This window comes from Coregonus lavaretus (assembly GCF_964263955.1).
Source record: "Coregonus lavaretus genome assembly, contig: HAP1_SCAFFOLD_931, whole genome shotgun sequence".
NCBI classification, from domain to species: Eukaryota; Metazoa; Chordata; class Actinopteri; order Salmoniformes; family Salmonidae; genus Coregonus; species Coregonus lavaretus.
In genome coordinates, this window is record NW_028157567.1 from 90,937 (window position 1) to 114,952 (window position 24,016).

The 24,016-nt window shown below is 47.5% G+C and overlaps 1 protein-coding gene across 1 annotated transcript; it reads left to right on the forward strand.

The window, feature by feature from the left end:
• Nucleotides 1–600: 600 nt before the first annotated feature.
• On the forward strand, nucleotides 601–22,928 carry LOC311125246 (spastin-like). The gene is made up of 16 exons (XM_084199298.1): nucleotides 601–882; nucleotides 1,268–1,351; nucleotides 1,449–1,532; nucleotides 2,232–2,410; nucleotides 2,904–3,043; nucleotides 3,393–3,486; nucleotides 15,050–15,124; nucleotides 15,234–15,305; nucleotides 15,579–15,654; nucleotides 16,273–16,364; nucleotides 18,598–18,677; nucleotides 19,224–19,266; nucleotides 19,367–19,446; nucleotides 19,545–19,615; nucleotides 20,879–20,919; nucleotides 22,016–22,928. The coding sequence occupies exons 1-16, from the start codon at nucleotides 765–767 to the stop codon at nucleotides 22,139–22,141; spliced, it is 1,455 nt and encodes a 484-aa protein (XP_084055424.1). The 5' UTR covers nucleotides 601–764; the 3' UTR covers nucleotides 22,142–22,928.
• Nucleotides 22,929–24,016: the final 1,088 nt, after the last annotated feature.

Genomic DNA, 24,016 nt, shown 5'->3' on the forward strand with positions numbered 1-24,016 from the left:
TGTTAGTCGCTCTGGATAAGAGCGTCTGCTAAATGACTGAAATGTAAACGTAAACGTAAGATCAAGGTGGGACCATTCTAGCCAATGAGAGGGTAGATATGCGCTTGAACAACGGGAAGAACTCCGATATAAAGTGTTTTTTTTTCTCTCAAAGTTGGCGTGTCCTACTTATATCAGTAGACTCGTAACAACCTAAACATTACGAAACTTTTATTCGATGAAATAAGCCACACGTAACAAAATAAGCCATTCAATTTTGTGTTAATTAACCAAACGCGACACTCATTGACCTTCATACAAAAACTCGCCGGTTGTTGAGCAAAAAAAAAAGAAAAAAAAAAGAGAAGCTGGAGAAGACAGATTTTGGGCCCAGTTATCCCTCTCGCTTCGCCTTATCCTCTCTGGTATTTCTTAAAAAATAATGAATATTACATTAGTTTTGGTATGCCACGGTAAACTTCCACACTTTATCTACTCTCAGTGCTTGTCGATGTACTTGTCTGTATACCATTATCTATACACTTATTACCGTATGTGGGGTCTTGTTTACGTGTTAGACAAGTCCGGTGTTCCACGCATGCGTAGCGCCAACTTCCTGTTACAACAAGACACCGATGTCTTGGAACTGTGTGGACTGGATCTCTACAGTGGTTTTGTTATTATGATAAAATAGACAGGTTTACGATCACCTCCTGGATATGAAAATGGTAACTAGCTACTGTAACTAGTTGTGTAGAGTTGTAACGTTACAGTATTTCACTACCATGTCGGACAAAGTTAGGGCTGGGGACGGCAAAGACAACGGAGATCTCATTAGAAGCTACCATAAACAGGCATTTCAATACATATCCGTGGCACTCAAGATCGATGAAGATGACAAAGGTTGAATGCATCTCATCTTTTTTTATATTTTTTATATTGTAGATGTTTATCATACATTAGCTTCGATGAAACCAAGAGAGTTTTACAATGTCAAAACTCTTGGTTGCTTCGAAGCTAATCATACATGTTGTGTGACTGTATGCAAGCATATGCAATGGCTCACTGGGAGTGTGTGTGTGTATATGTGTGTGTGCGCGTGAGAGAGAGAGAGTGAGTCAGTGAGTGTGAGAGTGAGTGAGTGTGTGAGAGTGAGTGTGTGTGAGAGAGTGAGTGTGTGTGAGAGAGTGAGTGTGTGTGTCTGTCTGTCTGTCTGTGTACTCTCTCTCTCTCTATCTCTCTCTCTCTCTCTATCTGTGACTCTGAGCCTGTGGGTTTGTGATGGCAGGTGTCAAGGAGGAGGCAGTCCAGTGGTATCAGAAAGGCATTTCAGAGCTTCAAAAGGGGATTGCTATTGAAGTCATAGGACAAGGTAAACTAATTCCTACCTCATCGTCTTTCAAGTTAATACGAGGTGGTTTGTGTTTTGGCCAGTTACCATGTTTCTCTTTCTTTCACTTTCACTTTAGGAGAACATTATGATCGGGCAAAGAGGCTTCAAACTAAGATGATCACCAATCTCACCATGGCAAAGGACCGACTCGCTCTTTTAGGTCAGCTGTCTGACGTTTTTTTTTAGATTATATCACATCATGATAACTTCCCATACTGGTAATATATGAGTCATGCTGCAGTCTTCTCTCACAACACATTTGAAGTGATGCCACTCTTAGATTTGAGCTATAAAGATTTGTGCTGTAAAGAAATCCCTGACTAAGATCAGTACTTTTATCTCTCTTTCTCTCTCTCCCCCTCACTCAACAAGGTTTAAAAATATATAGACATTTCAAGTGTTATATTACCAGCTATGTGTTAGCAATGTGCAAATAGTTGTAGTGCGTATAGTAGGGTCTCTCTCTCTCTCTCCATCCTCTCTTTCTCTCTCTCTCTCTCTCTCTCTCTCTCGCTCCATCCTCTCTCTCCCTCTCTCTCTCTACATCTCTCTCTCTCTCTCTACATCTCTCTCTCTCTCTCTCTCTCTACATCTCTCTCTCTCTCTACATCCTCTCTCTCTCTCTCCATCCTCTCTCTCTCTCTCTCTCTCTCTCTCTCTCCATCCTCTCTCTCTCTACATCCTCTCTCTCTCTCTCTCTCTCTCTCTCTCTCTATCCTCTCTCTCTCTCTCTCTCTCTCCATCCTCTCTCTACATCTCTCTCTACATCCTCTCTCTCTCTCTCTCTCTCTCTCTCTATCCTCTCTCTCTCTCTCTCTCTCTCTCTCTCCATCCTCTCTCTCTCTCTCCATCACCACAGAAGGTGCATCGGCGTCTAAAAAGAGAAACAGCTCTCAGAGTCCATCGGGCCATCTCCCTACCCCTCCAGTGAGGCCTACTGGTCCAAAGAACCAGCCAGGTCCAGGTGGTTCCATGTCCAGTCATAGCAAGCCAGCGAGCACTGGAAGAACTGTCTCAAGCAAGACTAACAATATCAAGGTATCCCTGGTCCAATTAAAGTACAGGCCTTGTCCTATACTGTCTCTTATACCTGGTCCCATAAACGATTTAGTCCTAGTCTTACAACCTCCCCGAGTGGCGCAGCTGTGCCACTAGAGATCCTGGCTCGAATCCAGGCTTTGTTGTAGCCGGCCGCGACCGGGAGACCCATGGGGCGGCGCACAATTGGCCCAGCGTCGTCCAGGGTAGGGGAGGGAATGGCCGGCAGGGATGTAGCTCAGTTGGTAGAGCATGGCGTTTGCAACGCCAGGGTTGTGGGTTCGATTCCCACGGGGGGCCAGTATGAAAAAAAAAACTGTAAGTCGCTCTGGATAAGAGCGTCTGCTAAATGACTAAAATGTCAATGTAACAGTTTACAGAAAACAACGTTTCTGAGTAGTACTGTTTCAAATGGGACATTGTTGCTCATAGTGTAGGCTTTTTGTTTTATGTGAAGTGTATTTTTATGGTCTTATGGAGTGCTCTCTTTAAGGTTGTCCCTCGGGCTGCAGGACGAGGACAGAATGGCAGACCGGCAGCAGCATCAAAGGAACCACAGAGGAGGGATATGAAGAACTTTAAGAATGTGGACAGCAAGCTGGCCAACCTCATACTGAATGAGATCGTGGACAGGTAGGGTAGAGAAGTAGCCTAGCCTGGATCTATCCGTGTAGTCTTTTGATCATTGTCTAGGGAGTTGGCTATACAGTACAAACAGATGTATGACCAGGCTATGATAGAGAAGACCCTCAGCACATTCAATGGAGGGATTCTAGATACGATGATAGTGGACTGCAGTCAGGATCAAATTATACATAGACTCTTGGGGATGCCCTGACGTCAAAATCTTCGACTTTTGAGGGGGCCCACACTGGTACCTTTGTTAAGGCGGTGCCTAGCTCTCCTGTAATTTAACCCATGACTGTAATTGAGACTGCTGTGGTTCTGGAGTCATTCAAACATGTGTGTCTGTGTATTTCAGTGGGTCAGCAGTGAGCTTTGAAGACATAGCAGGACAGGAGCTGGCTAAACAGGCTCTCCAGGAGATAGTTATCCTGCCTGCACTCAGACCTGAGGTGAGATTGTTTCCTTTCTACTCTGTGTTATGAGCTGCTATCTGTCAGTGATGAGCTGCTATCTGTCAGTGATGAGCTGCTATCTGTCAGTGATGAGCTGCTATCTGTCAGTGATGAGCTGCTATCTGTCAGTGATGAGCTGCTATCTGTCAGTTATGAGCTGCTCTCTGTCAGTGATGAGCTGCTATCTGTCAGTGATGAGCTGCTATCTGTCAGTGATGAGCTGCTATCTGTCAGTGATGAGCTGCTATCTGTCAGTGATGAGCTGCTCTCTGTCAGTGATGAGCTGCTATCTGTCAGTGATGAGCTGCTATCTGTCAGTGATGAGCTGCTATCTGTCAGTGATGAGCTGCTATCTGTCAGTGATGAGCTGCTATCTGTCAGTGATGAGCTGCTATCTGTCAGTTATGAGCTGCTATCTGTCAGTGATGAGCTGCTCTCTGTCAGTGATGAGCTGCTATCTGTCAGTGATGAGCTGCTATCTGTCAGTGATGAGCTGCTATCTGTCAGTGATGAGCTGCTATCTGTCAGTGATGAGCTGCTCTCTGTCAGTGATGAGCTGCTATCTGTCAGTGATGAGCTGCTATCTGTCAGTGATGAGCTGCTATCTGTCAGTGATGAGCTGCTATCTGTCAGTTATGAGCTGCTATCTGTCAGTGATGAGCTGCTCTCTGTCAGTGATGAGCTGCTATCTGTCAGTGATGAGCTGCTATCTGTCAGTGATGAGCTGCTATCTGTCAGTTATGAGCTGCTATCTGTCAGTGATGAGCTGCTATCTGTCAGTGATGAGCTGCTATCTGTCAGTGATGAGCTGCTATCTGTCAGTGATGAGCTGCTCTCTGTCAGTTATGAGCTGCTCTCTGTCAGTTATGAGCTGCTCTCTGTCAGTGATGAGCTGCTATCTGTCAGTGATGAGCTGCTATCTGTCAGTGATGAGCTGCTATCTGTCAGTGATGAGCTGCTATCTGTCAGTGATGAGCTGCTATCTGTCAGTGATGAGCTGCTATCTGTCAGTGATGAGCTGCTATCTGTCAGTGATGAGCTGCTATCTGTCAGTGATGAGCTGCTATCTGTCAGTTATGAGCTGCTCTCTGTCAGTTATGCCTGATTCACATTCTAGGGTCAAACCTACCCAAGCCAAGCTGAGCTGCATTGGTCTGGTCTGGTTACACATCCACCATATTTGCTGAAACCGTGCTGAAAAGGACAATTTGAAATGAAAGTATCAGAGCCAGCACAGTACGGTTGAGGTCGGCCCTATTGTGGGAATCAGGCTTCACAGTTGTGTAGTGGTCTCTACTCCAGTCTATGGTGTTGTCTCTACTCCAGTCTGGTGGTGTTGTCTCTACTCCAGTCTATGGTGTTGTCTCTACTCCAGTCTGGTGGTGTTGTCTCTACTCCAGTCTATGGTGTTGTCTCTACTCCAGTCTGGTGGTGTTGTCTCTACTCCAGTCTATGGTGTTGTCTCTACTCCAGTCTGGTGGCGTTGTCTCTACTCCAGTCTATGGCGTTGTCTCTACTCCAGTCTGGTGGCGTTGTCTCTACTCCAGTCTATGGTGTTGTCTCTACTCCAGTCTATGGTGTTGTCTCTACTCCAGTCTATGGCGTTGTCTCTACTCCAGTCTATGGCGTTGTCTCTACTCCAGTCTGGTGGCGTTGTCTCTACTCCAGTCTGGTGGCGTTGTCTCTACTCCAGTCTGGTGGTGTTGTCTCTACTCCAGTCTATGGCGTTGTCTCTACTCCAGTCTGGTGGCGTTGTCTCTACTCCAGTCTATGGTGTTGTCTCTACTCCAGTCTATGGCGTTGTCTCTACTCCAGTCTATGGTGTTGTCTCTACTCCAGTCTATGGCGTTGTCTCTACTCCAGTCTATGGCGTTGTCTCTACTCCAGTCTATGGCGTTGTCTCTACTCCAGTCTATGGCGTTGTCTCTACTCCAGTCTATGGCGTTGTCTCTACTCCAGTCTATGGTGTTGTCTCTACTCCAGTCTATGGCGTTGTCTCTACTCCAGTCTGGTGGTGTTGTCTCTACTCCAGTCTATGGTGTTGTCTCTACTCCAGTCTGGTGGCGTTGTCTCTACTCCAGTCTATGGTGTTGTCTCTACTCCAGTCTGGTGGCGTTGTCTCTACTCCAGTCTGGTGGCGTTGTCTCTACTCCAGTCTATGGTGTTGTCTCTACTCCAGTCTGGTGGCGTTGTCTCTACTCCAGTCTGGTGGCGTTGTCTCTACTCCAGTCTGGTGGCGTTGTCTCTACTCCAGTCTATGGTGTTGTCTCTACTCCAGTCTATGGTGTTGTCTCTACTCCAGTCTGGTGGTGTTGTCTCTACTCCAGTCTGGTGGCGTTGTCTCTACTCCAGTCTGGTGGCGTTGTCTCTACTCCAGTCTATGGCGTTGTCTCTACTCCAGTCTGGTGGCGTTGTCTCTACTCCAGTCTGGTGGCGTTGTCTCTACTCCAGTCTGGTGGCGTTGTCTCTACTCCAGTCTGGTGGCGTTGTCTCTACTCCAGTCTATGGTGTTGTCTCTACTCCAGTCTATGGTGTTGTCTCTACTCCAGTCTATGGCGTTGTCTCTACTCCAGTCTGGTGGCGTTGTCTCTACTCCAGTCTATGGCGTTGTCTCTACTCCAGTCTATGGCGTTGTCTCTACTCCAGTCTATGGTGTTGTCTCTACTCCAGTCTATGGGGTTGTCTCTACTCCAGTCTATGGGGTTGTCTCTACTCCAGTCTATGGCGTTGTCTCTACTCCAGTCTATGGCGTTGTCTCTACTCCAGTCTATGGTGTTGTCTCTACTCCAGTCTATGGCGTTGTCTCTACTCCAGTCTGGTGGCGTTGTCTCTACTCCAGTCTATGGCGTTGTCTCTACTCCAGTCTATGGTGTTGTCTCTACTCCAGTCTGGTGGCGTTGTCTCTACTCCAGTCTATGGCGTTGTCTCTACTCCAGTCTATGGCGTTGTCTCTACTCCAGTCTATGGTGTTGTCTCTACTCCAGTCTATGGTGTTGTCTCTACTCCAGTCTATGGGGTTGTCTCTACTCCAGTCTATGGCGTTGTCTCTACTCCAGTCTGGTGGCGTTGTCTCTACTCCAGTCTGGTGGTGTTGTCTCTACTCCAGTCTATGGGGTTGTCTCTACTCCAGTCTATGGCGTTGTCTCTACTCCAGTCTGGTGGCGTTGTCTCTACTCCAGTCTGGTGGCGTTGTCTCTACTCCAGTCTGGTGGCGTTGTCTCTACTCCAGTCTGGTGGCGTTGTCTCTACTCCAGTCTGGTGGCGTTGTCTCTACTCCAGTCTGGTGGCGTTGTCTCTACTCCAGTCTATGGTGTTGTCTCTACTCCAGTCTGGTGGCGTTGTCTCTACTCCAGTCTATGGCGTTGTCTCTACTCCAGTCTGGTGGCGTTGTCTCTACTCCAGTCTGGTGGCGTTGTCTCTACTCCAGTCTATGGTGTTGTCTCTACTCCAGTCTGGTGGCGTTGTCTCTACTCCAGTCTGGTGGCGTTGTCTCTACTCCAGTCTGGTGGCGTTGTCTCTACTCCAGTCTATGGTGTTGTCTCTACTCCAGTCTATGGCGTTGTCTCTACTCCAGTCTGGTGGCGTTGTCTCTACTCCAGTCTGGTGGCGTTGTCTCTACTCCAGTCTATGGCGTTGTCTCTACTCCAGTCTGGTGGCGTTGTCTCTACTCCAGTCTGGTGGCGTTGTCTCTACTCCAGTCTGGTGGCGTTGTCTCTACTCCAGTCTGGTGGCGTTGTCTCTACTCCAGTCTGGTGGCGTTGTCTCTACTCCAGTCTGGTGGCGTTGTCTCTACTCCAGTCTGGTGGCGTTGTCTCTACTCCAGTCTATGGCGTTGTCTCTACTCCAGTCTATGGTGTTGTCTCTACTCCAGTCTATGGTGTTGTCTCTACTCCAGTCTATGGTGTTGTCTCTACTCCAGTCTGGTGGCGTTGTCTCTACTCCAGTCTATGGTGTTGTCTCTACTCCAGTCTGGTGGTGTTGTCTCTACTCCAGTCTATGGCGTTGTCTCTACTCCAGTCTGGTGGCGTTGTCTCTACTCCAGTCTGGTGGTGTTGTCTCTACTCCAGTCTATGGCGTTGTCTCTACTCCAGTCTGGTGGCGTTGTCTCTACTCCAATCTGGTGGCGTTGTCTCTACTCCAGTCTATGGCGTTGTCTCTACTCCAGTCTGGTGGCGTTGTCTCTACTCCAGTCTATGGCGTTGTCTCTACTCCAGTCTGGTGGCGTTGTCTCTACTCCAGTCTATGGTGTTGTCTCTACTCCAGTCTATGGTGTTGTCTCTACTCCAGTCTATGGCGTTGTCTCTACTCCAGTCTGGTGGTGTTGTCTCTACTCCAGTCTGGTGGCGTTGTCTCTACTCCAGTCTGGTGGCGTTGTCTCTACTCCAGTCTATGGTGTTGTCTCTACTCCAGTCTGGTGGCGTTGTCTCTACTCCAGTCTGGTGGCGTTGTCTCTACTCCAGTCTGGTGGCGTTGTCTCTACTCCAGTCTATGGCGTTGTCTCTACTCCAGTCTATGGTGTTGTCTCTACTCCAGTCTATGGTGTTGTCTCTACTCCAGTCTATGGTGTTGTCTCTACTCCAGTCTGGTGGCGTTGTCTCTACTCCAGTCTATGGCGTTGTCTCTACTCCAGTCTGGTGGCGTTGTCTCTACTCCAGTCTGGTGGCGTTGTCTCTACTCCAGTCTGGTGGCGTTGTCTCTACTCCAGTCTGGTGGTGTTGTCTCTACTCCAGTCTGGTGGCGTTGTCTCTACTCCAGTCTGGTGGCGTTGTCTCTACTCCAGTCTGGTGGTGTTGTCTCTACTCCAGTCTGGTGGCGTTGTCTCTACTCCAGTCTGGTGGCGTTGTCTCTACTCCAGTCTGGTGGCGTTGTCTCTACTCCAGTCTGGTGGCGTTGTCTCTACTCCAGTCTGGTGGCGTTGTCTCTACTCCAGTCTGGTGGTGTTGTCTCTACTCCAGTCTATGGTGTTGTCTCTACTCCAGTCTGGTGGCGTTGTCTCTACTCCAGTCTGGTGGCGTTGTCTCTACTCCAGTCTATGGCGTTGTCTCTACTCCAGTCTATGGCGTTGTCTCTACTCCAGTCTGGTGGTGTTGTCTCTACTCCAGTCTATGGTGTTGTCTCTACTCCAGTCTGGTGTTGTTGTCTCTACTCCAGTCTATGGCATTGTCTCTACTCCAGTCTATGGTGTTGTCTCTACTCCAGTCTATGGTGTTGTCTCTACTCCAGTCTGGTGGCGTTGTCTCTACTCCAGTCTATGGCGTTGTCTCTACTCCAGTCTGGTGGCGTTGTCTCTACTCCAGTCTGGTGGCGTTGTCTCTACTCCAGTCTGGTGGCGTTGTCTCTACTCCAGTCTGGTGGCGTTGTCTCTACTCCAGTCTGGTGGCGTTGTCTCTACTCCAGTCTGGTGGCGTTGTCTCTACTCCAGTCTGGTGGCGTTGTCTCTACTCCAGTCTGGTGGCGTTGTCTCTACTCCAGTCTGGTGGCGTTGTCTCTACTCCAGTCTGGTGGTGTTGTCTCTACTCCAGTCTATGGTGTTGTCTCTACTCCAGTCTGGTGGTGTTGTCTCTACTCCAGTCTATGGTGTTGTCTCTACTCCAGTCTGGTGGTGTTGTCTCTACTCCAGTCTATGGTGTTGTCTCTACTCCAGTCTGGTGGTGTTGTCTCTACTCCAGTCTATGGTGTTGTCTCTACTCCAGTCTGGTGGCGTTGTCTCTACTCCAGTCTATGGCGTTGTCTCTACTCCAGTCTGGTGGCGTTGTCTCTACTCCAGTCTATGGTGTTGTCTCTACTCCAGTCTATGGTGTTGTCTCTACTCCAGTCTATGGCGTTGTCTCTACTCCAGTCTATGGCGTTGTCTCTACTCCAGTCTGGTGGCGTTGTCTCTACTCCAGTCTGGTGGCGTTGTCTCTACTCCAGTCTGGTGGTGTTGTCTCTACTCCAGTCTATGGCGTTGTCTCTACTCCAGTCTGGTGGCGTTGTCTCTACTCCAGTCTATGGTGTTGTCTCTACTCCAGTCTATGGCGTTGTCTCTACTCCAGTCTATGGTGTTGTCTCTACTCCAGTCTATGGCGTTGTCTCTACTCCAGTCTATGGCGTTGTCTCTACTCCAGTCTATGGCGTTGTCTCTACTCCAGTCTATGGCGTTGTCTCTACTCCAGTCTATGGCGTTGTCTCTACTCCAGTCTATGGTGTTGTCTCTACTCCAGTCTATGGCGTTGTCTCTACTCCAGTCTGGTGGTGTTGTCTCTACTCCAGTCTATGGTGTTGTCTCTACTCCAGTCTGGTGGCGTTGTCTCTACTCCAGTCTATGGTGTTGTCTCTACTCCAGTCTGGTGGCGTTGTCTCTACTCCAGTCTGGTGGCGTTGTCTCTACTCCAGTCTATGGTGTTGTCTCTACTCCAGTCTGGTGGCGTTGTCTCTACTCCAGTCTGGTGGCGTTGTCTCTACTCCAGTCTGGTGGCGTTGTCTCTACTCCAGTCTATGGTGTTGTCTCTACTCCAGTCTATGGTGTTGTCTCTACTCCAGTCTGGTGGTGTTGTCTCTACTCCAGTCTGGTGGCGTTGTCTCTACTCCAGTCTGGTGGCGTTGTCTCTACTCCAGTCTATGGCGTTGTCTCTACTCCAGTCTGGTGGCGTTGTCTCTACTCCAGTCTGGTGGCGTTGTCTCTACTCCAGTCTGGTGGCGTTGTCTCTACTCCAGTCTGGTGGCGTTGTCTCTACTCCAGTCTATGGTGTTGTCTCTACTCCAGTCTATGGTGTTGTCTCTACTCCAGTCTATGGCGTTGTCTCTACTCCAGTCTGGTGGCGTTGTCTCTACTCCAGTCTATGGCGTTGTCTCTACTCCAGTCTATGGTGTTGTCTCTACTCCAGTCTATGGGGTTGTCTCTACTCCAGTCTATGGGGTTGTCTCTACTCCAGTCTATGGGGTTGTCTCTACTCCAGTCTATGGCGTTGTCTCTACTCCAGTCTATGGCGTTGTCTCTACTCCAGTCTATGGTGTTGTCTCTACTCCAGTCTATGGCGTTGTCTCTACTCCAGTCTGGTGGCGTTGTCTCTACTCCAGTCTATGGCGTTGTCTCTACTCCAGTCTATGGTGTTGTCTCTACTCCAGTCTGGTGGCGTTGTCTCTACTCCAGTCTATGGCGTTGTCTCTACTCCAGTCTATGGCGTTGTCTCTACTCCAGTCTATGGTGTTGTCTCTACTCCAGTCTATGGTGTTGTCTCTACTCCAGTCTATGGGGTTGTCTCTACTCCAGTCTATGGCGTTGTCTCTACTCCAGTCTGGTGGCGTTGTCTCTACTCCAGTCTGGTGGTGTTGTCTCTACTCCAGTCTATGGGGTTGTCTCTACTCCAGTCTATGGCGTTGTCTCTACTCCAGTCTGGTGGCGTTGTCTCTACTCCAGTCTGGTGGCGTTGTCTCTACTCCAGTCTGGTGGCGTTGTCTCTACTCCAGTCTGGTGGCGTTGTCTCTACTCCAGTCTGGTGGCGTTGTCTCTACTCCAGTCTATGGTGTTGTCTCTACTCCAGTCTGGTGGCGTTGTCTCTACTCCAGTCTATGGCGTTGTCTCTACTCCAGTCTGGTGGCGTTGTCTCTACTCCAGTCTGGTGGCGTTGTCTCTACTCCAGTCTATGGTGTTGTCTCTACTCCAGTCTGGTGGCGTTGTCTCTACTCCAGTCTGGTGGCGTTGTCTCTACTCCAGTCTGGTGGCGTTGTCTCTACTCCAGTCTATGGTGTTGTCTCTACTCCAGTCTATGGCGTTGTCTCTACTCCAGTCTGGTGGCGTTGTCTCTACTCCAGTCTGGTGGCGTTGTCTCTACTCCAGTCTATGGCGTTGTCTCTACTCCAGTCTGGTGGCGTTGTCTCTACTCCAGTCTGGTGGCGTTGTCTCTACTCCAGTCTGGTGGCGTTGTCTCTACTCCAGTCTGGTGGCGTTGTCTCTACTCCAGTCTGGTGGCGTTGTCTCTACTCCAGTCTGGTGGCGTTGTCTCTACTCCAGTCTGGTGGCGTTGTCTCTACTCCAGTCTATGGCGTTGTCTCTACTCCAGTCTATGGTGTTGTCTCTACTCCAGTCTATGGTGTTGTCTCTACTCCAGTCTATGGTGTTGTCTCTACTCCAGTCTGGTGGCGTTGTCTCTACTCCAGTCTATGGTGTTGTCTCTACTCCAGTCTGGTGGTGTTGTCTCTACTCCAGTCTATGGCGTTGTCTCTACTCCAGTCTGGTGGCGTTGTCTCTACTCCAGTCTGGTGGTGTTGTCTCTACTCCAGTCTATGGCGTTGTCTCTACTCCAGTCTGGTGGCGTTGTCTCTACTCCAATCTGGTGGCGTTGTCTCTACTCCAGTCTATGGCGTTGTCTCTACTCCAGTCTGGTGGCGTTGTCTCTACTCCAGTCTATGGCGTTGTCTCTACTCCAGTCTGGTGGCGTTGTCTCTACTCCAGTCTATGGTGTTGTCTCTACTCCAGTCTATGGTGTTGTCTCTACTCCAGTCTATGGCGTTGTCTCTACTCCAGTCTGGTGGTGTTGTCTCTACTCCAGTCTGGTGGCGTTGTCTCTACTCCAGTCTGGTGGCGTTGTCTCTACTCCAGTCTATGGTGTTGTCTCTACTCCAGTCTGGTGGCGTTGTCTCTACTCCAGTCTGGTGGCGTTGTCTCTACTCCAGTCTGGTGGCGTTGTCTCTACTCCAGTCTATGGCGTTGTCTCTACTCCAGTCTATGGTGTTGTCTCTACTCCAGTCTATGGTGTTGTCTCTACTCCAGTCTATGGTGTTGTCTCTACTCCAGTCTGGTGGCGTTGTCTCTACTCCAGTCTATGGCGTTGTCTCTACTCCAGTCTGGTGGCGTTGTCTCTACTCCAGTCTGGTGGCGTTGTCTCTACTCCAGTCTGGTGGCGTTGTCTCTACTCCAGTCTGGTGGTGTTGTCTCTACTCCAGTCTGGTGGCGTTGTCTCTACTCCAGTCTGGTGGCGTTGTCTCTACTCCAGTCTGGTGGTGTTGTCTCTACTCCAGTCTGGTGGCGTTGTCTCTACTCCAGTCTGGTGGCGTTGTCTCTACTCCAGTCTGGTGGCGTTGTCTCTACTCCAGTCTGGTGGCGTTGTCTCTACTCCAGTCTGGTGGCGTTGTCTCTACTCCAGTCTGGTGGTGTTGTCTCTACTCCAGTCTATGGTGTTGTCTCTACTCCAGTCTGGTGGCGTTGTCTCTACTCCAGTCTGGTGGCGTTGTCTCTACTCCAGTCTATGGCGTTGTCTCTACTCCAGTCTATGGCGTTGTCTCTACTCCAGTCTGGTGGTGTTGTCTCTACTCCAGTCTATGGTGTTGTCTCTACTCCAGTCTGGTGTTGTTGTCTCTACTCCAGTCTATGGCATTGTCTCTACTCCAGTCTATGGTGTTGTCTCTACTCCAGTCTATGGTGTTGTCTCTACTCCAGTCTGGTGGCGTTGTCTCTACTCCAGTCTATGGCGTTGTCTCTACTCCAGTCTGGTGGCGTTGTCTCTACTCCAGTCTGGTGGCGTTGTCTCTACTCCAGTCTGGTGGCGTTGTCTCTACTCCAGTCTGGTGGCGTTGTCTCTACTCCAGTCTGGTGGCGTTGTCTCTACTCCAGTCTGGTGGCGTTGTCTCTACTCCAGTCTGGTGGCGTTGTCTCTACTCCAGTCTGGTGGCGTTGTCTCTACTCCAGTCTGGTGGCGTTGTCTCTACTCCAGTCTGGTGGCGTTGTCTCTACTCCAGTCTATGGCGTTGTCTCTACTCCAGTCTATGGTGTTGTCTCTACTCCAGTCTATGGTGTTGTCTCTACTCCAGTCTATGGTGTTGTCTCTACTCCAGTCTGGTGGCGTTGTCTCTACTCCAGTCTATGGTGTTGTCTCTACTCCAGTCTGGTGGTGTTGTCTCTACTCCAGTCTGGTGGTGTTGTCTCTACTCCAGTCTATGGCGTTGTCTCTACTCCAGTCTGGTGGCGTTGTCTCTACTCCAGTCTGGTGGTGTTGTCTCTACTCCAGTCTATGGCGTTGTCTCTACTCCAGTCTGGTGGCGTTGTCTCTACTCCAATCTGGTGGCGTTGTCTCTACTCCAATCTGGTGGTGTTGTCTCTACTCCAGTCTATGGCGTTGTCTCTACTCCAGTCTGGTGGCGTTGTCTCTACTCCAGTCTATGGCGTTGTCTCTACTCCAGTCTGGTGGCGTTGTCTCTACTCCAGTCTATGGTGTTGTCTCTACTCCAGTCTATGGTGTTGTCTCTACTCCAGTCTATGGCGTTGTCTCTACTCCAGTCTGGTGGTGTTGTCTCTACTCCAGTCTGGTGGCGTTGTCTCTACTCCAGTCTGGTGGCGTTGTCTCTACTCCAGTCTATGGTGTTGTCTCTACTCCAGTCTGGTGGCGTTGTCTCTACTCCAGTCTGGTGGCGTTGTCTCTACTCCAGTCTGGTGGCGTTGTCTCTACTCCAGTCTATGGCGTTGTCTCTACTCCAGTCTATGGTGTTGTCTGTACTCCAGTCTATGGTGTTGTCTCTACTCCAGTCTATGGTGTTGTCTCTACTCCAGTCTGGTGGCGTTGTCTCTACTCCAGTCTATGGCGTTGTCTCTACTCCAGTCTGGTGGCGTTGTCTCTACTCCAGTCTGGTGGCGTTGTCTCTACTCCAGTCTGGTGGCGTTGTCTCTACTCCAGTCTGGTGGTGTTGTCTCTACTCCAGTCTGGTGGCGTTGTCTCTACTCCAGTCTGGTGGCGTTGTCTCTACTCCAGTCTGGTGGCGTTGTCTCTACTCCAGTCTGGTGGTGTTGTCTCTACTCCAGTCTGGTGGCGTTGTCTCTACTCCAGTCTGGTGGTGTTGTCTCTACTCCAGTCTGGTGGCGTTGTCTCTACTCCAGTCTGGTGGCGTTGTCTCTACTCCAGTCTGGTGGCGTTGTCTCTACTCCAGTCTGGTGGCGTTGTCTCTACTCCAGTCTGGTGGCGTTGTCTCTACTCCAGTCTGGTGGTGTTGTCTCTACTCCAGTCTATGGTGTTGTCTCTACTCCAGTCTGGTGGCGTTGTCTCTACTCCAGTCTGGTGGCGTTGTCTCTACTCCAGTCTATGGCGTTGTCTCTACTCCAGTCTATGGCGTTGTCTCTACTCCAGTCTGGTGGTGTTGTCTCTACTCCAGTCTATGGTGTTGTCTCTACTCCAGTCTGGTGTTGTTGTCTCTACTCCAGTCTATGGCATTGTCTCTACTCCAGTCTATGGTGTTGTCTCTACTCCAGTCTGGTGGCGTTGTCTCTACTCCAGTCTATGGTGTTGTCTCTACTCCAGTCTGGTGGTGTTGTCTCTACTCCAGTCTATGGCGTTGTCTCTACTCCAGTCTATGGTGTTGTCTCTACTCCAGTCTATGGTGTTGTCTCTACTCCAGTCTGGTGGCGTTGTCTCTACTCCAGTCTGGTGGCGTTGTCTCTACTCCAGTCTATGGTGTTGTCTCTACTCCAGTCTGGTGGCGTTGTCTCTACTCCAGTCTGTTGTTGTCTCTACTCCAGTCTGGTGGTGTTGTCTCTACTCCAGTCTATGGTGTTGTCTCTACTCCAGTCTGGTGTTGTGTTGGTCCCCTCTAGCTGTTCACTGGTCTCAGATCCCCGGCACGAGGTCTGCTCCTCTTCGGCCCTCCAGGCAACGGAAAGACCATGCTGGTGAGTCAAACGTTTTGTGACCATGACATCGCATGGTGTTGACTGCATGTCCAAGAGGTTATTCCTCCTTCTCTTGATAATGATTGGTCTCTTTTGTCCCCCTACCCAGGCCAAAGCAGTAGCCATGGAATCCCACGCCACCTTCTTTAACATCAGTGCCGCCACTCTGACCTCTAAATGGGTGAGTGGTCTGAAGAGTGTTGTCATTTTCTGAGTCCCAAATGGCACCCTATTCTCTAAGTAGTAGCACTACTTTTGACCAGGACCCAGAGGGTAGTGCACTACTTTTGACCAAGACCTATAGGGTAGTGCACTACTTCAGACCAGGACCCAGGTAGAGCGATGTCTCACCTAGTGGATTAGCTAACGTTAGTGGTAGCCTTTTTATACACTCTTTACAACCACTTTATAAAGTGTACTTGAGTGACCTTTGACCTGTATCTCTCCTTTCCAGGTGGGAGAGGGAGAGAAGCTGGTCAGAGCTTTGTTTGCTGTGGCCAGAGAACTACAGCCTGCCATCATCTTCATTGGTTGGTTTGATTGATTTTATTGAATGTCTGACGTCTAACATTGATCTGAGGTCTAACATTGATCTGACGTCCAACATTGATCTGACGTCTAACAGTAATCTGACGTCCAACAGTGATCTGAGGTCTAACAGTGATCTGAGGTCTAACAGTAATCTGACGTCCAACAGTGATCTGAGGTCTAACAGTGATCTGACGTCCAACAGTAATCTGACGTCCAACAGTGATCTGAGGTCTAACAGTAATCTGAGGTCTAACAGTGATCTGAGGTCTAACAGTGATCTGACGTCTAACAGTGATCTGACGTCTAACAGTAATCTGACGTCTAACAGTGATCTGACATCTAACAGTGATCTGACGTCTAACAGTGATCTGAGGTCTAACAGTGATCTGAGGTCTAACAGTGATCTGAGGTCTAACAGTGATCTGAGGTCTAACAGTAATCTGACGTCTAACAGTGATCTGACATCTAACAGTGATCTGAGGTCTAACAGTGATCTGCATATTGCAGTTTATATTTAATTGTATAATTTATTTTCCTGGTTGTGTTTGTTTCTGAGAGACTGAACAGACAGTAGCTGTTCACTGACCTTGTGGTGATGCTGTTTGCCGTCCTCCCAGATGAGATCGACAGCCTTCTGTGTGAGAGGAGGGAAGGGGAACACGATGCCAGCCGACGGTTAAAAACCGAGTTCCTCATCCAGTTCGATGGGGTAAGACCCCTTTGTTATGTCACAGTAATGTTACTCATACTGCAATTATCAATGGCAGTTGCAATGCCTATGTACTGTTTTATTCATGTTTTATGTATGGGTTATCAATGAGCTATAAAAAGACCTTGTGTACACTACACTACATTACCAAAAGTATGTGGACACCTGCTCGTCGAACATCTCATTCCAAAATCATGGGCATTAATATGGAGTTGGTCCCCCCCCTTTGCTGCTATAACAGCCTCCACTCTTCTGGGAAGGCTTTCCACTAGATGTTGGAACATTGCTGCGGGGACTTGCTTCCATTCAGCCACGAGAGCGTTAGTGAGGTCAAAAAAAGTATAATATCAATATCATATGTTATTTGTCACATGCACGTGTTTAGCAGATGTTATTGCAGGTGTAGCGAAATGCTTGTGCTTCTAGCTCAGACAGTGCAGTAATATCTAACAAGTAATATCTCACAATTTCACAACATATACCCAATACACACAAAACTACTAAGGAATGGAATTAAGAATATATACATATATGGACAAGCAATGACAGAGCGGCATGGACTAAGATACAGTAGAATATTATAGAATACAGTATATACATATGAGATGAGTAGTCCAAGATATGTAAACATTATTAAAGTGACTAGTATTCCATTTCTTAAAGTGGCCAGTGATTTCAATAGGCAGCAGCAGCCTCTAATGTGCTAGTGATGGCTATTTAACAGTCTGATGGCCTTGAGATAGAAGCTGTTTTTCATTCTCTCGGTCCCAGCTTTGATGCACCTGTACTGGCCTCGCCTTCTGGATGATAGTGGGGTGAACAGGCAGTGGCTCGGATGGTTGATGTCCTTGATGATCTTTTTGGCCTTCCTGTGACATTGGGTGCTGTATGTGTCTTGGAGGGCGGGTAGTTTTCCCCCGTTAATGCGTTCGGCAGACGGCACCACCCTCTGGAGAGCCCTGTGGTTGCGGGCGGTGCAGTTGCCGTACCAGGCGGTGATACAGCCCGACAGGATGCTCTCAATTGTCGTGCACTGATGTTGGGCGATTAGGCCTGGCTCGCAGTCTGCGTTCCAATACATCCCAAAGGTGTTCGATGGGGTTGAGGTTAGGGCTCTGTGCAGGCCAGTCAAGTTCTTCCACACTGATCGCGACAAACCATTTCTGAATGGACCTCGCTTTGTGCATGGGGGCATTGTCATGCTGAAACAGGAAAGGGCCTTCCCCAGACTGTTGCCACAAAGTTGGAAGCACAGAATCGTCTAGAATGTAATTGTATGCTGTAGCGTTTAGATTTCCCTTCACTGAAACAAAGGGGCCTAGCCCGAACCATGAACAGACCCAGACCATTATTCCTCCTCCATCAAACTTTACAGTTGGCACTATGCATTCGGGCAGCTTGTGTTCTCCTGGGCATTGCGCATGGTGATCTTAGGCTTGTGTGCGGCTGCTCGGCCATGGAAACCCATTTCATGAAGCTCCCGACAAACAGTTATTGTGCTGACGTTGCTTCCAGAGGCAGTTTGGAACTCGGTAGTGAGTGTTGCAACCGAGGACAGACAATTGTTATGCGCTTCAGCACTCTGTGGTCCCATTCTGTGTGCTTGTGTGGCCTACCACTTCGGGGCTGAGCCATGATAATAGACGTTTCCACTTCACAATGTTTCCACTTCAGAGTTGACCGGGGCAGCTCTAGCAGGGCAGAAATTTGACGAACTTACTTGTTGGAAAGGTGGCATCCTGTGACGGTGCCACGTTGAAAGTCACTGAGCTCTTCAGTGAGGCCATTCTACTGCCAATGTTTGTCTATGGAGATTGCATGGCAGTGTGCTCGATTTTATACACCTGTCAGCAACAGGTGTGGATGAAATAGCTGAATCCACTAATTTGAAGTGGTGTCCACATACTTTTAAAATATACAGTGGGGAGAACAAGTATTTGATACACTGCCGATTTTGCAGGTTTTCCTAATGCAAATTAATTACTTAAAAATCATACAATGTGATTTTCTGGATTTTTGTTTTAGATTCCGTCTCTCACAGTTGAAGTGTACCTATAATAAAAATTACAGACCTCTACATGCTTTGTAAGTAGGAAAACCTGCAAAATCGGCAGTGTATCAAATACTTGTTCTCCCCGCTGTGTATATATATATATATATATATATATATATATAGTGTAGGTATCCTTCAACAACACTAGTCTCCTGATTAGTGTCCACTAATGTCCTGCAGGTGCAGTCAGAAGGTGCAGAGAGGGTCCTGGTGATGGGAGCTACCAACAGGCCACAGGAGCTGGACGAAGCTGTTCTCAGGTACTGGATATGATACACAAAATAAAGTTCTGAACCGGTTCAAACCCCAAAAAATAAGGAACATTTTATATCGTTCATTTCTGTTCTTTTTTTAAAAAACATTTAGCTCAACATTAAATTAACACTGTGTGGATAGAGCAGCAAGCCATGTACAGTACATGCATTGGACAGACAAGTGTAGGGCGCGAGATGTGACTAAAGTTTTGCGGGTGGTGATAGAGGGTGGAGGAGGAGGCTTGGCTTGAAACACTGGGCATGTTGTTATGACATTATCTGAATTATACATATGAATTAGCAGCTTCTATGAAGGAAGGAACTTTGAATGTCTTTGAACTTCCTGGAGTTGGCTTAACATTGGACCAGAGGGGGGGGGGGGGCAGGTAGCCTAAAACAACCGGGAAAATAACGGTTCTGTTCCGGAACAGTATAGATCACTTTCGTTCCCAGTTCTGATTCTGTTCCTTGAAAAATGTCCTTATTTTCCGGGTTTTCTGTTCTGTTCCCTGAACCGGTTCTAATTTGTTATTTTATTTGTCCTTTTTATAGGCGATTTGCCAAACGGGTGTACGTGTCCTTGCCAACAGAGGAGGTAAACCCACGTTGCATGTTTCTGAACTTTGCTATGGCTTGAGTAGTTTACCGGGTAGATAAAAAAAAAAAACAATGTTATGTGTTTGCTATCGCCACAGACGCGTTTCAAGTTGCTGAATAATCTATTGGGAAAGCATGGACACCCACTCAACCAGAAGGAATTAGCCCATCTAGCAAAGTAAGTTCTCACACTATGCTACCCTTGGCCACATTTTTTCCCCCCCAAAGCATAAAACCGTAAAACTATACAACCGAAACATGCTCTAACCTCCTCAGAATGACAGGGGGCTATTCAGGAAGTGATCTTACCTCATTGGCTAAGGATGCTGCTCTTGGACCAATCAGGGGTGAGTAAAGGCCGATCTTTCAGCCTGTACCAATGCCCAAAGGTTATGGCTATATGCAATAGTAATAGACAATGTATCTATTATACCTATATATACACTCACCGGACAGTTTATTAGGTACACCCCGGATCACACCTACTATATAAAAACAGGCATCGAGGCATCCAGTTACTGTTCGACTGAATGTCAGAATGGGCAAAACAAGTGACCTAAGCGACTTTGAGCCTGGTATGATCGTCGGTGCCAGGCACGCCGGGTCCAGTACCTCTGAAACGGCCGACCTCCTGGGCTTTTAATGCACGACACAGTGTCTAGGGTTTACCAAGAATGGTGGGACAAACAAAACATCCAGTCAGCGTCAGTCCTGTGGGGGAAAACAGCTCGTTGATGAGAGGGGTCGAAGGAGAATGGCAAGAATTGTGCAAGCTAACAGGCGGGTCACAAACAGACAAATAACATGTTTACATTTTAGTCATTTAGCAGACGCTCTTATCCAGAGCGACTTACAGTTAGTGAGTGCACACATTTTCATACTGGCCCCCCCGTGGGAATCGAACCCACAACCCTGTCGTTGCAAGCGCCATGCTCTACCAACTGAGCTACACGGGACACTAAGTATTTATAACGGTGCAGTACAACAGTGGTGTGCAGAACGGCATCTCGGAATGCACAACTCGTCGATCCTTGTCACAGATGGACGACCACACCGGGTTCCACTCCTATCAGCTAAAAACAAGAAGAAGCGGCTCCAGTGGGCAGGCCATCACCACCACTGGACAACTGAGGAGTGGAAAAACATAGCCTGAAACATGACAGTGAGTTTCAGTTTACTTGAGTGGCCTGCACAGTCCCCAGACCTCAACCCAATAGAGCGTCTTTGGGATGAGATGGAACGGCCTGTTCGCAGAATGAATGTACCACCGTCCAATCTGTAGCATGGACCGACATCCTTGTGGAACTTTTCCGACACCTTGTAGAATGCCCCGAAGAAATCAGGCTGTTCTGGAGGCAAAGTGGGGTCCGAACCCGGTACTAGTTGGGTGTACCTAATAAACTGTCCGGTCAGTGTATATTATAATATTGTAGCAGACCTGATGGGTAGCCCCGACCAGGACTCAAACCCAGGTCCAGCGACTGTCAACAGCTTAACCGTTACGCCAAGAGGTCCGAACCCCTTGACGAGGTCGCTAGGTGTTGGGTTAAGGTCTCCACAATATCTTTATGCCTGGTGCCTGATCATGTTTGTTTTGTCTGTTTACACAGAACTGGGACCAGAGCAAGTGAAAAACATGGCTGCTAGTGACGTAAGTTGTAACAGCTAAAAGCTAGAATAGACTATATCTGACATGAATAGAGAATATATTTCTGTGTCTGAATAGAGAATATACACTATATATACAAAAGTATGTGGACACTCCTTCAAATGAGTGGATTTGACATTTTCAGCCACACCCGTTGCTGACAGGTGTATAAAATCGAGCACACAGCTATGCAATCTCCATAGACAAACATTGGCAGTAGAATGGCCTTACTGAAGAGCTCAGTGACTTTCAACGTGGCACTGTCATAGGATGCCACCTTTCCAACAAGTTAGTTCGTCACACAAGCTCACAGAACGGGACCGGCGAGTGCTGAAGCGCGTTAAAATGGTCTGTCCTCGGTTGCAACGCTCACTACCGAGTTCCAAACTGCCTCTGGAAGCAACGTCAGCACAAGAACTGTTCATCGGGAGCTTCATGAAATGGGTTTCCATGGCCGAGCAGCCGCACACAAGCCTAAGATCGCCATGCGCAATGCCAAGCGTCGGCCGGAGTGGTGTAAAGCTCGCCGCCATTGGACTCTGGAGCAGTGGAAACACTTTCTCTGGAGTGATGAATCACGCTTCACCATCTGGCAGTCGGACGTACGAATCTGTGTTTGGTGGATGCCAGGAGAACTCTACCTGCCCCAATGCACAGTGCCAACTGTAACGTTTGGTGGAGGAGGAATAATGGTCTGGGGCTAGGCCCCTTAGTTCCAGTGAAGGGAAAGCGTAATGCTACAGCATACAATTACATTCTAGACGATCCTTCCCAGAAGAGTGGAGGCTGTTATAGCAGCAAAGGGGGGGGACCAACTCCATAGTAATGCCCTTGATTTTGGAATGAGACGTTCGAAGAGCAGATGTCCACATACTTTTGGTCATGTAGTGTATTTCTGTGTATGAAGAGAGAATATATTTGTGTCTGAATAGAGAATATATTTATGTGTCTGAATAGAGAATATATTTCTGTGTCTGAATAGAGAATATATTTGTGTGTCTGAATAGAGAATATATTTATGTGTCTGAATAGAGAATATATTTATGTGTCTGAATAGAGAATATATTTCTGTGTATACTGATGCTTTTTGCATTTACAGATGCGTAACATCCGCTGCCGGGACTTTGAGGATTCTCTGAAGCGTATAAAGCCCAGTGTCAGTCCCACAACCCTGGACGCGTATGTTAGGTGGAACACTGACTATGGAGACACTACGGTCTTCTAGAACCGTGGAACTAACTCACTTCCCAGCTAGCGCATAACGTTCTAAGAACCATATGTTTCTTCGAGCTTGGTGAGAGCGTGGTTGTCCTATGGTTATTTTGCATTAAAACCTTTCCACAACTTTCTGGGAACGGTGCAGGTAGTTGCTTGGCTTTGGAACGTTCTTTTATTGGTATTTCAATACTTTAACCAGAACGTTTCCTAAAAGTTCAAACATGGTTGCATTTAATCTCAATTTTGGTAATGTTCTAGGAACGTTCTCCAACTGGTTTGACGTTGGGAATGTTCTCAAATAGTTCAGTGAACGTTAAGAAACAACGTGGGAATTTCAGTACTTCAGCATAACGTGTCCTACAGGTTGCCTCCTGGTTCTATTTAAAGTCATGTTAAAAAAATAATCTGAGAGCGTTAAGAAAACTTTCCATAAAAAACCCACAAGAAAACTTTAACGTTCAGAGAACGTTCTAAGAATGTTATTTAAAAACATATACATTCTGTTCTCAGCATCAACAAAACTGTCTCTATCCTCTATCTTGTTAAGTGTGTTCAGGTGTGTTGGCCGCGCACACTAATTGGCCACACCTAATCTTAATGAGTGCTTGTTTCCTTTAAAAAAAGTGGTCTGTTTGAATAGACTTAAATGAACAGCTTTGTATGCGTAAAAAACTTAACATGCTAACTCCATCCTGGTGGTGCAGTGGACTAATTCCATGGATAGAGAACAGAAGATGATGGGTTCGAATCTCACTGATGCTGTGTCACAATAAAAAATTAATGTGTTTGCCTGATTAATGTCAAAGGAAATGAATGTCCGTGTGTCCTATGTGTGCTGGGAGTTCAAAACAGTTAACCTGAGCTAGCAGTGTTATTAAAAGTCTTATTGAAATATTCAGTGAAAGTTTTAAGGACGTTTTTCAGAAACTTCCAAATAACCTATAATTTCCATTCTCACAGCATTAATAAAACCTCCCGGGAAAGATGCGCCGAATACAACAAGTATAGACTTTACCGTTTTAAATGCTTACATACGAGCCCTTTCCCAACAATGCAGTTAAAAAGTACTACAATTAACAAATAGATTAAAAATAAAATAGTGACACAATAAAAAAAAACGTTAAAAAAAAAACTATCAAGGAACCAGAGTAAAACGTTCTCAGAACCTCCCTGCAACCTAAAAATGAACCCAACCTAAAGATAAACCCGGAACAGTCAACATTTTCACTTCTTTTCTCAGAAGGTTAAAAAAAAAAAAAACGTACATTTTTACCGCTCAGGAAGCATATGGCTTTGTTCCCACAACCAATGTGAAACCTTAAAGCATATGTTCCCATAACGCCAAACGAACCAAATGTGCTAGCTGGGTTAGTTCCATCTGAGATGTGATGCAACCAGGGATATATTCATTAGTGAATACATACAGTTTTGCAACGGAAAACGTTTTGCACCGAAAACCACAGTTTCTTATTGGACAAGTTCAGGGTTAGTCTCTCCCTGTTTTCAGCGATTGCTTCAGTTTTGTTTCAAGTGAATACATCCCTGAGTAGTGCGAGGGAAATACAGATAAATAGAATCACTGTTGAATTTGATGGATTGGAAATGTAGCAAATTTGCATAGCAACAGGAATGGCATTCTGATTTGTTGATATTGTTGATTGACAGCTTTGAGAGTTTAAATTATACTACTGCATATATAGCTACTGCGTGAAGACTAAGGAGTGAACAATGATATGCACTCTACAAGGTGTCGAAAGCGTTCCACAGGGAAGCTGGCCCACGTTGACTCCAATGCTTCCCACAGTTCTGTTAAGTTGGCTGGACGGGTGGTGGACCATTCTAGATACACAAGGGAAACTGTTGAGTGTGGAAAAACCCAGCA